General features: G+C 41.2%; 1 protein-coding gene across 2 annotated transcripts in view; it reads right to left on the bottom strand.

The window, feature by feature from the left end:
- Npr3 (natriuretic peptide receptor 3) overlaps positions 1-15,077 on the bottom strand; it is a 67,950-nt gene that overhangs the window by 14,777 nt on the left and 38,096 nt on the right. For both annotated transcript variants that reach the window (XM_005386161.2, XM_005386162.2), the window contains exon 4: positions 1,762-1,897. In XM_005386161.2, coding sequence (XP_005386218.1) covers positions 1,762-1,897 — 136 coding nt within the window. The remainder of the gene's footprint in view (positions 1-1,761; positions 1,898-15,077) is intronic.

Genomic DNA, 15,077 nt, shown 5'->3' with positions numbered 1-15,077 from the left:
ACTGCCTGCCCCTACTAACTTCCACGTAAGCTGAACTGGCTGCAGCGAACAGCTTTAGTTCACTGTTGAATCCTCAGTTCCTTGAACAGTGACTGGCACATAGTAGGTGCTCAATGAATACTTGAATGAATGAACGACTGAATGAACAAATGAATGAATGAATAGAAAGTTGATGTTTGCAGGGCAACAGGAACCAACTCATTTTCTTAGTGAGTTTCACGTTATTCGGAGTGTTGGTGAGGTGAGAGGAAACCAGTCTAAACTCCTTATCAAATGGATAAAGAAAAGAAGCTCAGAGGAAGGACTGCACTCTTGTATACTTTATGGGCAAAAATACAGAACAGCAGACTTTTCTGGAAAACATTTGTCAATATCTACTACACTTTATAAAGCACTAATTTACTTGTGGACCAAGAATTCCCACAATTAGGAATGTTCCCTGTTGGAAATATTCACAAAAACACATCAAAAGGTGCAAGAGGTTCATGACAGCATACTAAATAATACCAGAAGTTAGGAACAACTGAAGTGTCCACCAGTCAAAGGGGGTCAAAGAAATTCTTAAATAGTCCAAAGGTGGACTAATATGTAACTCCCACTTGATAAGTGTTCATATAGAAAAATCTTCTATTTGATGACATACAAGTAAAAAAATCTAAGATGAAAACTGACATTCATAGTGTGACCCTTTTTATATAAAAGTTCCAGATAAGGTAAAAATGCATACATGCTGGCAGAGGCATAAAATATTTTTAGACAGAATCACACAGAAAATTGTTAATAGTGACAACATTGAGGAAGAGGATTAGAATGGGAAGAAAAGCCTTCACTTCTCATTTTGTCCACTTTTTTTTGAGACAGGGTCTCACTATGGCAGTTCAGGCTGGCCTTGAGCTCACTTTGTAGCCCAGGCTGGCTGGAACTCGCATTGATCCTCCTGCCTCAGCCTCCCATGTGCTGGGATTACAGGCGTGCACCACCACACTCAGCAATTTTGTACACTTTTATACTGGTTTAATTTTCTACCCAAGAATAGTCTTGCCAGATGTGGTGGCACACATATGTAATCCTAGTACTTGGCAGGCTGAGGCAGAAGGATCACCAGGAGTTTGAGGCCAAACTGGACTACATACATAGTGAGTTCAAGGCCAGCCTGAACTACATAGTGAGACCCTGTCTCAAAAAAAAAAAAAAAGTAGTCTTAGTCTTGTTTAATTTTTAAATGTCAACAGATGTTGCTTGAGCAATAAGATTATAGGCAGAGAGCAGTGGGGCCAGCTGGACATGCTAACCATCTTGAACCACCAGGTTTAACCGTGTAGTAAAGTCTTCTGAGTTTCACAAAAATGAACATAGTCTGAACAAAGGGATGCATATCTGGAATTAACACTTCGTTTAAAGCCAGTCACAGATCTCTTCAGAAATTGATTGTGAATGAGGTTTGTGTTAAATGTAAATTTAAGAAGCACAGGGTTAGCTAAATAATTAGCTAAATATTAGCTAAATAATTAGCTAATATATAATAATTAGCTAATAATAAATAATTAGCTAAATATTAGCTAAATAATCAGAAAGAAACATTTTCTATTTCAGTGAGGCTTTTCAAAGAAGATGCATTTGGTCTTTATTTATTATCCACCCTTTGAAAGTAGGAAAAAGCGAGACACTGGAAAGGTCCCATAGTTTCAACTGAGAAAAACAACCACAGAAGAAGCAGCTCAATCAGCTACAGGGCTGTCATCCTGTAGAGCAAATCCCTACCTTCAAATGTCCTGTTCCAAGTCTGTTGGATGATCTTCCCTCCATCCTTCTTGCTATAGCCAGCTCTGAGAACTTCATGTAAAGCCAGGACATACAGGAGGATGGCATCGTGGAAGCCTTCAACAAACATGTTCACCTGAAAAGGAAACCCCAGTTGGGTGAATCTGAACACCAAAATGACTCACATTCATCAGTTGAGAGGCAAGCACAAAAGTTCACAAGTGAGCCTGGAGGTCTCAGAGGGCTGGCAGGGTGGGCAAGAGGGCAACTAGCAAGTATCATACCATGGTTTTCTGGCAAGGGCTGAGTGAGGAAAACCTCTCCCCAGTTTGAGAACTTAGAGAATAGACAAGATATTACAGAAGGCAAGAAAACCAGACCTGCTAACCAGGTTAGTTATTCCAGCCTTTGCCCATAGTTCCCTGGGCAGAGATACCCTCCTTACTCCTGTCTTTACTGCGAGTCAACATGAATCTACCTCCGCCTTGAGGTCTTAGCTATCTTGAAGAGCCCCCATGATCTCTCCATGCTGTAAATGTAGAACACACTAAAAGAGAAGTAGGTGTCCCTTCCTTCCCACCCAATGATTGTCAAGTGGCCATTAGCATACATGTGCTAAAAAATGCAAAGAAAAGTGGACACTGATTTCTGCCTGCCAGCAGGGCCAGCATCTGTGTCCTCTCCACTGTCAATAACCTCTCCATCTCTCTTTCCACTCCCTGCCAAGCTCCAAAGACAGGAATGGAAAACAGGTTCGGGCCTCTGGTACATTCCATTGGGCTCTGCCTCAAGTACGTGGCCTTGCCCTCCACACACAGTTTCACTAACAGAAACACCAGCCAAGTGACCTTGGGAAAGTGGCTTAGTCATGTTGGCTTTGTTTCCTTCATCCATTCACTGACCACCAGAGTAGGGCCTTCTTTAAGACGTGGTCACAAGAGTCACATGACACAGAGCCCAGCACACATTGAGTATTCAACAAACACAAGCCAAACATTGTTAAGACCATTTTATAGACTCTAACATGTCATTGGTGCTGTGTTAGAGGTTTGTTCAGGACAGAAAAAAAAAGAGAAAAGCAGTCAATACTATCGGTCAAAGAGGGACAGGCAGGAGAGGCTTTAAACACAATGGCAAAAGTTGAACTGAGTATTGAAAATGAGATCTCGGGGTGGGGTGTTGAGGGAAATACTTCAGGTGCCATAGGCAAAGGCTCCAAGTCAAGGCGCATCCCGATAGGTTGCTGTATTCAGAGCTCCAAGTATTCTTCAAGGCTGTGGGCAGGAGGGGCAGGGCAGTGCTGAGCCACTAGGCAGAGAGCTAAGAAGACCCAGGTCCTTTGGAACCGGAAGGCTATACTGTACTGAAGAACTCCGGCTATGTTCAGCAGACACCTGATCACTTTGCTCCACTTTATAACTAGATAATGAGCACCCTTGGATAGGTCTTAAAACCACATTTAAATGCATTGTAACCTCCACTGGACATGAAATAAGTGAACACAATCTTGGAACATTGAGTAATTTACCATCTCTGTATAAAAAGTACAAAAATAAATTCACACCTTCTCATTTCAGGGCACAGATGCCAAGGAAGCAGAATGAGCTGGGCATTTGTTTCCTGGGGCACCATTATGAGGCTCTTGTGTGATGCATGACCCGTGCCCCCTTAGAAGTTCACCCTGTCTTCAGAGACATGACCGACTTGTGTTGCCTGGCTCGAATGCAGGCTCACAGAAAGCACAGCCCGCCACTGGTGTCATGAGGCCTCAACTCACACCTAAGGACAGTGGGTCCTGATCCTTACAGAAGCAAATGTCTCAGACTTGCCAAAGGTCAGTGTTGCAAAGCAGGTTAGAGCAATGGCTAAAGAACCAAGCCTACTTTGCAGCTCTGCCACTTCTTTGCTGTGTTTCTGCACAAATTGAGCCTCAGTTTCCCTATCTGGAAAATGAGAAAAAGTTATCTCCTTGGTACATATCTCATTGGTAATAGTCGGATTTAAATGACTTGATAAAATTAAAAGACTTCTAACAGCATCTGACAGAATCCTCACCCACTAGTGGCAACTGTCTAGAGGTAGAGAATTATAAATGTAATGATTCTGCTTAGATTTTAATTCCTAATAGCAGCATTCAGAAAATAAGCAACTTAAGTACAGGTATAGCATATCTTATTGACCCATTTCACACTTGATGAAAACTAAGGCTTCTCACTCCTGCTGTGATGTCCTGGCAAATCTCTTACTTCCACAACGTGAAGATCTTAATTCTTCACCATATGATGAGTATAGCCCACGCTGGTCAATCCTGCTGAGCCTCAGCTGGAGGGGAATGGTTGGAAAACGTGCTGGTTCACATGAGAACCCAGAGTTGGTCGGGTGGATCCACAGCTCATTCTCAGACCTGCCATAGCAGTTAATGTTTCTGGTCTTCAGTTTCCTCATCTGTTAGGTAGGGGTTGAGAACTAACTCCCAGGGTAGAGTTTTACTGGATTTTAAGTGAACTAGTTTATGTAAAATACCTGAGACAGATCCTGGGACCAGAAAAGCACCTGGTAGAAGCTGTCTCTTACTCTTAGCTGTCAACCTTAATCTCAGAGTCACTATTTTCTTGGGCAAAGAATGATGAATAAATAACATCTACTAGTCAAATATAATTTTCTGCCATGCTAATTCAATTTTCTGAAGAAATACAAAATTTTCACGTAGGCCATAAAGGTATCATGGCTTGAGAAAGCATATATGCTGGTATATTTTAGCTTATATATAAGCTATATATAGCTTATATATAAGCTTATATATATATATAGCTTATATATATATAGCTTATATATATAGCTTATATATATATAGCTTATATATATATACTTATATATAAGTATATTTTAGCTTGTAATTTTCCAGCCACAATAACGATTTTTACAAGATCTATCTTCTCATTGATAATTGTACCCACCTTGTTACAGAGAGAAGTCACGGAATCACTGAGTTGTGGAATAGGGGAGATGTAAGTGTCTTAGAAAAACTCCAGTTTAATCCCCGCCATACTTAACGACCAAAAGTGACAACTCCCTCAGTCTTCCTGCATTTTGTTCTTCAGTGTCATGTTCTGAAGCCCCTCGCTCTGGACCATTTAGGATGACCCTGCTAAAATGATCAAGTACAAGGTGTGGGGCTTCACCTGTCCACCTCTCTTTCTTCTCCTCTTGTCCTCTTCTCAGAACCCTAACCCAGAGCCACCTGAAGCAGTACACTCACATCAGCACTACCCTGTCTGGACCACTCCCTTCCTCCCTCCTCAGTATGTCTTCTACAATCCAGGATGGGAAGAATGATTATCTGACCAAGAAGGATGAACTAGGACTACTTTGTTCCAACAGGTGCCATGATAGATGAGACTGGATGGCTCTGAACACCTGCCCAGGTCTGAAACGCATTCCATCTTGATTTGCAAATGGATCACATTTGCCTTCTTTTCTCTCAAAGTAGCTGCGTGTCTCCCTTTCTTGTCAAAATTAGCAGGAGAGCTGCTGGCCCTGAAGAGGCTCACTGCCACCCCACTCTGCTGTGGAGAAGGTTTCAACACCTACCTCATAGGACCTCAGGCCAGAAGCAAAACCCTAGGGAGCATCTTTTCTAGAAGAGAACATTCTCACATTCACACGTGTTTTTTAATAGGAGGAAAGCCCGTTAGCACATTATAGACACTGAAAATTGGAGGTGCAAATTAAGGGCCAGAAAACAAGGAAGAAAAAAAGAGTATGAAATTATCTTAGGAGTGCTTCCCCCTGGACCTCCAAGCTGAAAGGATTCTGGTCATTTGCTCTACTCCTTTGCTTCTGGACTGAACAGCACTTGAACCTCAGAGTCCTGACAGATACAGATAGTTCTATCTCTACCAATTACAGAAAATAGGATTCCCCCCTAAGAAACTTGTTCAGGATTTAGCATTTTTTTGCCAGAAAGTCCTTCCTTACTGTCACTAGCCCTAAGTCTTATATAAATTCCTTAATTCAGCCATGCTCCTGCTAGATGCTAAAAAAGCTGGATTACAAGAAGAACAGTTTATAATCTCCACCACATAGCACCACCATTCCATATGGATATGTGGATGGTCTGGGTCCATGGAAATCATTACATGGACCCCCATCAATGACCTTCTGCTCTGAAAGCACGTGCCAAACCCTGAAAATAAAATCTTTCCAGCTCTCTTCAACCACTGGAGGTTGCAGATAGCAGAAGTGGTGGGAATACTGTGTAGGCAGCCCAAAGATCAAAGAATAGTCCACATTTGATGAAAACTTCATAAATAAATTCTGCCCTTTAAAAGTATAGTGACATCTTGATTACTTTTCTCATTGCTGAGACAAAATATCTGACACCCAAAGTTAAAGGAGGAAAGGTTTATTTCACCTCATAGTTTATAAAGGTTTCAGTCCATAGTCCACTAGCTCCAAGGAGGGTGGAATGGCACAGGGGAATAGCAAAGGAGAAACAGTCCATGGCAGAGCAGGCAGGAGGCAGCAAAGCAGCAAACAGCCAGCTTGCCTTTCCCTTTTATCCCATCCAGGCTATAAACCTTTTGAGTGGTGCCACCCATACCAAGTGGGACTTTTATCTTCAGTAAATCCATTCAGCCACACCCAGAATTATGCTAATTCCAATCAGTGGACTAATTTAGTACCACCCTTGGTACTTAATCCCAGTATCACCCACACTAGATCCAGCCAGCTCTGAAAAGCCTCACCTGTGAGCACATGAGGTTTTTGGGGAACATCTAAATGCCAGCCAGAACAGTAACTGTTTTCATTCAGTTTCCTTGTAAATCATAGAATTAAAAGTCTACAATTTAGGGAAATGGTAGGAACTGCATCTACCAAGTGAAATCACTACCTCCTTGACACCACACAAGGGAATCTCACTCTCACTGACAGATACAGTAGTGTCAGCTCTTTTAAACTGTGCCAGCCTTCATGGAATTCAAACTGGGATGCTTGCTGACTTATTTTAACTTGAGAGAAGTTAAACTGAACATCTTCACCCTTATCCTGGTTGAACTCTGAGAAAATGCAAACAGTAAATAACTTACTGACAGGCAGTAAATCTCCACCTATGGCTCTGTACTTGGCTAAAACTTTGCTATCTTGTTTATCTAGCCAATTTCTTTCTCCCCAAACTGAAGTTATAACTTAGTTGGGCTGGGAGTTTGTCCTAAGTTTCCAAACAACCATCTCCATCCTGGCCTCAGCTCCAGCCTTTTAGCAATACCCTGGACTATCAAATTAACAGCTCTAACACCCTAGAGAAGAGCTCCTGCAGAGAGGAGATATTTTTCTCTTTCATGGCCTACAGTAGAACAGCCTCTTAAAATCTGTCTTTGGAAGATCATTACATGAAGTCACGACCCCTCATTTAATTCCCATAATGACTGGATTGGCAGTGGAAGCTGAGTGCAGGACCTTGATTGAGCTGGCACACAGAATCCATTAACATGAGAAGCCCCAATAAGAAAAGCCACCCAGGGGCTCCTTGGGGGAGCAACAAATAGGACTGCATGGGTTTTGCTTTGGAACCTGGTGGACATGGAGCACAAGGAATGACATTTTAATTCCCCAATGCTCACACAAGGAATTCAGATATCTGATATATTTGCCCTTTGAATGCATTTCACATGCGTCATCAGGTACTTCTCATCATCCATCATGCTCAAAGGCTTAGTAGAGAAGGAACATACATGATGACATTAATTGTCCCTGGCTTTCAGATGAGCAAGTGAGTGAATGAGTGAGTGAGTGGTGTCTGTCCTTGGTCTTGACATACCACTAGCATCTGGCCTCTGTAAAGCTAGTGACCCAACCCTCCACAAGACATGTGCAGGCCTCTCTTCCCAGGAGTCTGTGTCCCTGGAAAGGAAAGACATTGAGGTAAGCAGAGGCACAAATCAAAACCCAACAGGAAAAGAGCAGGTGCTGGAAGCAGGCACTCTGCAGTGCTCTACCAGGTAGTCATGAAAGTACAAGGGAGAAAAGGGAGAACACGCTAAAGAAGGACAGGGAGAATGGAAGGAGGTCAAAGTCAAAGTATTATGGTGTGCTCTCCCTGGGGGCCACAGAGGGTTCCTCCCAGTGCCATGGGGCTTGTTGGTCTGGTAACCTCTCCACCCTCTTTCTCCTTCCATTCTAGGGAAGATAATGCTTTGTACTGTTTCAAGCCCTAGAGGTCTCTGCCATTCTTTACTGGTTTTCTTTAACTCCACACACACCCTTGCAACTAGTGCCTTTATTAGATTCTTTCATTTTCTTTAAGTGGATTTTCTATATCCTCACAGGAGCTACCAAATACATCAACCTTCTGTGAGCTACTCAAACTTGCTCTTGCTGAAGTAATCTCTGAACCACTCAGCTCCTCCACTCTTCTGCAAGTGCACTTAGTGCAAACTTGTATTGTTTCACTCATCAGTCTATTTTACACTTTTGTGTGCATGGCTACCCTGACAATACACATACTCCTGCATGCACAAGCCATATCATACATACATTTGTTTCTCTAGGGTCTGGATCATACTAATGTTCTATAAGCTGGGGGGGAGATCAAAAGAGTTGTTATAGCTATACTTAAAATAAGGGTAGGGTTGTTGGCTTAGCTCAGAGGTAGGGTGCTTGCCTAGCCCTGGGTTTGAATCCTACCACCACAATAAACAGATAGATAGATAGATAGATAAGTAAATAAATAAATAAATCAAACAAAGGTAAGCTAGCAACCATAACATGAATTTGTAGTCTCAGCTATTCAGAAGGCTGAGGCAGAAGGATTACTGGAGGTTGGGAGTTTGAGGTTGGCCTGGGCAATGTAGAAAGACTTCTGCTGTGACTGTTAAGCTTTCCTGTCAACTTGACTGGCTTGAGAGCTGCCTAGAGAATTGGGAAAGTACACTTCCAGATGTGTCTGGATGAGTGATTAGGCATGATCTTGAAATCTACATGTAATCCCTGGCCTCTTCTCCTTTGGTAGTGCTCCCCTGCTCTGTTTCCTAGCCACCATGAACTAAGCAACTTTACTTCACCGTTTCCTTCCACCATGATGTTTTCGTCTTGGAGCCAGCCAACCAAGGACAGAATGCTCTGAAACCATGAGCCAAGTAAATCGCTCCCTCCTTTAAATTGTGGATGTCAGATACTTGGTCACAGCAACAGGAATGTTGACAAACACACCCTCTCAGCAACAACAATAACAACAGAAAAAATAACTTGGTTCTAAGTGAAACTTGGGAGACTCTCCATGATTAGTAAAGTATATGTCTAGTCATTCAAAGGCTTTCTTTCCTCTTCACTGGCTAACACTGCTATCAAATTGGCTCAGGAGCCACTGCTAATAGTAAGACTTCCAGACCAATGCAGGGAAGCTCTTACTGAAACTAACAATCTCAATCAGTAAATGAATGAATTCAATTTTGTTTGAGAAATCTTTTCCATCAAGTCTTCTACCAAACTACACTAACTAAACTCTCATATCCCTCATAAGAAACTTAATTTTCCCACATTTTGGACACTGTTTATGGAGGAAATTAAAGAATTACCATTAATTTATGAGTGTGATAACAGTATTTGTTTTTTTTTTTTTTTTTTTTTTTTTTTTTTTTTGGGTTTTTTCCGGTACCAGGAACCGAACTCACGACCTTGCGCTTGCCAGTGATAACAGTATTTGAAAAGAGATTTCAAGTAGTGGCAAAGTACTTTGTACCAGATTAACTGCCAAGGAACAATTACATACTCTGGGAACATTTTTTTAAAAACTATTTGAAAGACTATAAAGTGACCAAAATCAGACAGTAGCTGGAGAAGATTTGATCCATGACAAAGGAGATCCATCACATAGTACAAAATTTATATGGCTTTTTCCCTAAGGAATATGCCCAGTCCAAGAGGCATCAGGCAGCTGGAACTCAAGCAGAAAATCACTGGATTCTTTGGCTTTAGAAGTCAGGGTGTAATTATGAGCCAATATGAGAGCATGAATTTAGGAAGTAAATACTGGGGAAAGGAGAACCCCATAAAAGGAAGCACCCAAATATGTCCATAAGCCTCTGTGATCTTTGGCCCAGTCCTAAATCACACATGCCCAAGGGAGACACCAAGAAGCCCAATAGAACGCTGGAAGGCTGAAAAAGCTGGGGAACGTTTGAACTGTGACCTTCTGCAAATAAGTGATTATAGAGTTTGCATACCACCAAGATGGATAGACTGGAGAACCCTGGCACCTTAGGAATAAAAGCTTTGTCCAAAGACTAAGGATTCATCCTAAGACTAACAGTAAAACCAACAGTGCTACTGAAAGAAAAAGCTAAACCAAATTTCTAAGGACTCACTGAAGTCAGTAACTTAACTGCCTATTAGAATAAAAATTAGCTCTTCAAAGAAACATAACAATACAATCTCTATAACATATCATCTATAATATTCAGTATAATATTTAAAAATACTAGACAGGTAGGGCCAGGGATGTGACCTATAGTTTAAAAAATGACTAGAAAGTGACCCTAACATGATCCAAATGTTGGCATTGGCAGTAAGTACTTTAAACATTGTTACAAACATGTTTAATAACCTAAAGAAAAGATGGCCAGAAAGATTGAACAGATGGGTAATTTCAGTAGAGGAATGAAAGCTATAAAAAAAAAAGAACAAGTGGAAATTCTAGAAGTGAAGAGTATGATATTGAAAATGAAATATTCTCTAGATGGGCTTAAACACATACTAGCAAAAACAGAAGATCCTGTGATAATATACCAGCAGTAAATATACCAACCTAAAAAACAGAAATAATGCAGCATTGGTATACAAAAATAAATTGTACTTCTATATAGTAGCAAGAAGTAACTGGAAGTGATTTTACTCTGTTTAAACCAATGCTGAGTGACATAAAATTATTAGCCAAAATTTAATCAAAAACTGCAGGCCCTCCACATAGAAAGTTATAAACATTGCTGAGAGAAATTAAAGAAAGCTCAAATAAATGGAAAAGTAGCTTGTGTTCATGGATTAGAAGAATCAGCATAAAGTTGTCAATCTCCTCCCAAATTGGCCTATAGATCAATGTAATCAAAATCAAATATCATGAGATTTTTTCCTAGAAATTGAAAAGTTAATTCTAACATTTATATAGAAAGGAGAAAGAATAGGCAAAGCTTTCTTCAAAGAGAAGAATAAATTATAGAATACACATTACCAGATTGGTGTACAGGAATTTGCACTGGAATTGGGATAGATGATAGATAGATAGATAGATAGATAGATGATAGATAAGCTAGGTAGATAGATAGATAGATAGATGGATAGATAGATAGATAATGTAAACACTACACCTACATCACCACTTGAGTTTTGACTAAGGTGCCTGAGCAATTCAATGGGAAAAATAAAATATTTTCAGCACATGGTAGTAGAACAAAAGAAAATGGGAAAACTAAAATGTGACTTTTAGCCCACAGCAGACACAAAAGTTAATCTGAACTAGTCATGCACCCAAACATAAAAGCTATCATTTTTATGACTTCTGAAAGAAAACAGAATATCATTAAGTCTTTGGTGCTTGCAAATTTTTATTAAAGTGGCTACAAAAAGACACTAAACATTTTTTAAAATTGTCTTCATCTAAATAAAAAACTGGTCATCAGTAAGCACTACTAAAATATTTTAAAGTTGAATAAAAAACTTAAAGAGCTTTTTAAAGCCAATAACAAAAAGGCAGTCCAATTTGGAGGTGGACATGATACTTCAGATTGAACCCAGGGGTGCTCTACCCCTGAGTTATATCCTCAGGCCTTTTTATTTTCATTTTGAGACAGGGTTTCGCAAAGTTTCCCAGGCTAGCCTTGAACTTGCAATCCTTAGCATCCTGGCTAGCTGAGATTATAGGCATCATGCCTCGAATCATAGGTTAATTTTTAAAGAGACTTTTAGTAACACTCTATAACTATTTCTTATTTAATTTGACACCTCTGTTTTCCAGTAGGAAGGGAGCATTTTTTAGAGTTTAGTTAATCTCCAGGGATCCATTTAATGTCCCAAATCAAGTGTTGTTAACCTAGGATTTGTGGATTCTTAGAGAGTACCTGAATGGGTTTCGAGGGTCCAGGAGGCCCTTGAGATTTCATGCATATTTGTTTATACGTATTTTCCTGTGAAAGAATTCTTAGCTTTCAACATTCAAAAGATTTTCACACACACAAGAACAATGAATAAGACCTACTTCATGTTGAGGTCTTCACCATGCTTTTTGGATAGTAGTTGCTGCTGCCTGGAACTGCTCCACTCTCAAAATTCTTGGAAATCATATCTTTTACTACAGCCCCCTAGCATTGCTATACTTTTCGGTGTACGGAGCGTGCTCTTTGGACTCAGACATCTCTCCCATCCAAGTACTAACCAGGCCCGACCCTGCTTAGCTTCCGAGATCAGACGAGATCGGGCGCGTTCAGGGTGGTATGGCCGTAGACGACTCAGACATCTCTATCCTCCTTGACTTCTCTATCCTCGGTCTCACTCGGCTGACTGCAGCAGTCCCCAGGAAGAAGAGGTAGAGAGATGACGCGGTGTCGTTCAGGAAGAGGCGCCCATGGAAAATCGAAAGTGGGAGCCTGCCACTCAAGAGAGAGGGTGGAGTCGGAGGAAGGAAGTTGTGCGGTGTCCACAGGAGCCCATCATCTCATGTAGGTGAGTACATTTACTGCCCAGAAATAGCACTTAGAGAGAAGAGGGCCAAGGGAACAATCTTGGAAAACACTAATATTTGTGCCGAAGGTGGAAAAGAGGAGTCATCATAAGAAAAACACAGCAGTATAGGTAGAGGACTTGTGGGCTGTGGTGTTTGGGCAGCTTAGTGAAGAACAAGTTTTTTAAAAAGAAGAAAGAAGTCTTTCCAAATTACTCTCCTAAGGAATACCTCCATTCAGGCCGGGCTGTTTTACCACTCCCAAAGTGTGTTGAATGCATTTTTATTTCTAAGCTTATATTCCTGTGTTTGTCTCACTTAAGAGGCTCATCCGTACCCATCCATTCTTACCCAACAGAAACCATGTACCCAACTGTTGCATTGTCCTCAAACCCTCTAGCACAATAGTCAAGGGAAGAGCTCAGTAAGTGCCTGATGGCATGCACAGAGGTTCAATCAACAGCCATCTCCAAGCTTAACAATATATGCATGGTGATACAAGAGTCAAGAGATCAGCAAAAATATATATGTACTTAAAGGACATCGAATAAATAGGATACAACATCCTTTCAATCCAAGGAAGTCTTGGGCATGTGACTGCCATAAATGCATGCTATCACTGAGACAGAAAATGAAAAAGAACTTTAGATTAAATGAGTGTGATTTATGCGGCTAACATGGGCAAATTGGTATGCCAATATGATGTAGGATTGTTAATGAAGAAATCAAATTTGTTTCAGGTCTTTAGGATAGGGTAGAAATACAGCTATTGATGCCAGTCACTTAATAATTATCCTAGATAACTGTAGCTGAGTAGAAGAAAAAATTAGTAAAGATCTTCACATTAATACCAAGTCAAATTATTTATCATACTAAAAACAAAATCCCTACCTCCAAAAAACCCTACCCCCAGTCTGTGGGGTCACAATTTTTAATCTTTATGAAATGAGGCAAGTCAGTTCCAGGGCTGGGGGGAATATCAGAATTTAAAGACTAAGCCAAAATAATTTCTGAAAGCGTAAACTATTTTCAAATTTCGTAACCAGTGAGAGGACTGAGTCCTCAGCAGTATGTTATTCTAGGTCAAGGCTTTTAACAGTTGGCTGGAGCCCACGGAGGATGTCATTCAAAACTACCATACACTGGGGCTCTGCCTCCCTGACCAGCATGCAAGGCAAGTGAAACCTTGGACACCTTCTGGGGCCTCAGTGACTACCTGCCACACCCATAGTGTGTCACCACAGGCTGGGCTGAACCCCAGACATCTTCAGGAAGCCCAGTGAGTCTAGGCTCTGCCTCCTTGACCAGCGTGCAAGGCAGGTGAAACCTCGATAACCCTCTGGGGCCTCGGTGGCTGCCTGCCACACCCATAGTGTGTCTGCCTGGGCTGGGCTGAGCCCTGGACATCTTTGGGAAGCCTAGTGAGTCCCAGCTTTGCATCCCTGACCAGCGTGCAAGGCAGGCAAAACCTCAGGCACCCTCCTGGGCCTAGGAGGCTCCCCACCACACCCATCGCGTGTCTTCCAGGGCTGGGCCAAACATGACACCTTTAGGAACCCAGTGAGCTACTCTGGGGCCTCCCCCACTAGAGTGTAAGGCACATGGATCTCTGGAAAATTTCTGGGGCCTTGGTGGTCACTGCCAGAACAACTCACATCCCCCTGGTACCTCAGCTGAAACCTGAACATAGTCAGTGGCCTTGGGGAGCTCATCCTCACCCCTCCCCTTCCAGTGTGGGAGGCAGGCTCAGTCCTGGGAGAAAACACTCCTGAAGTTCATGTGGAACTGGAAGAGGCCTAGAATAGCAAAAGCAATCTTGGCAAACAAAGGAAAGGAAGGAGGCATCACAATTCCTGATTTAAAATTATATTACAAAGCTACCGTGATAAAATCAGCATGGTACTGGCACAAAAACAGACCTGAAGATCAACGGAACAGATTAGAAGATACAGATACAACTACAACCACACTCAGTCACCTTATCTTCGACAAAGGGGCCAAACATATTCAATGGAAGGAAGATAGCCTCTTTAATAAATGGTGCTGGAAAAACCTGCTTTCCACATGCTGAAGACTAAAACTAGACCCATGTCTTTCACCATGCACTAAATTAAAGTCAAAATGGATCAAAGATCTGAATATTAAAACAGAAACACTACATTTATTGGAAGAGAATGTAGGTAAAAATCTTGAGGACATTGGGGGAGGCAGAGAGTTCATGAACAAAAACCAAACTGCGCAGGAAATACTTCAAAGGATCAATAACTGAGATCTCAACTGTTGAAAAGTTTTTGCACATCTAAACAAATCATCAATAAAGTAAAAAGAAAACCCACGAATTGGGAAAAAATTTTAACCAACTGCCCCTCAGACAAAGGATTTCTATCTAGGACATATAAAGAATTTTTAAAAAATCAGGCCTCCCAAATTCAAAGACTCAATCCAAAAATGGGCATCTGAGATGAATACACACTTCTCTAATGAAGAGATACTAATGGCGAATAAATACATGAAAAAATGTTCAGCATCATTAGTCATCCAGAAAATGCAAATTAAAACAATGCTGAGATTCCATCTCACCCCAGAAAGAATGGCTATCATCAAG

This window comes from Chinchilla lanigera, unplaced genomic scaffold (genome assembly GCF_000276665.1).
Source record: "Chinchilla lanigera isolate Chin_1 unplaced genomic scaffold, ChiLan1.0 scaffold00025, whole genome shotgun sequence".
In the NCBI taxonomy this organism is placed as follows: Eukaryota; Metazoa; Chordata; class Mammalia; order Rodentia; family Chinchillidae; genus Chinchilla; species Chinchilla lanigera.
Note: the sequence above shows the minus strand (reverse complement) of the source record. Positions and strands in the feature narration are given on the sequence as shown.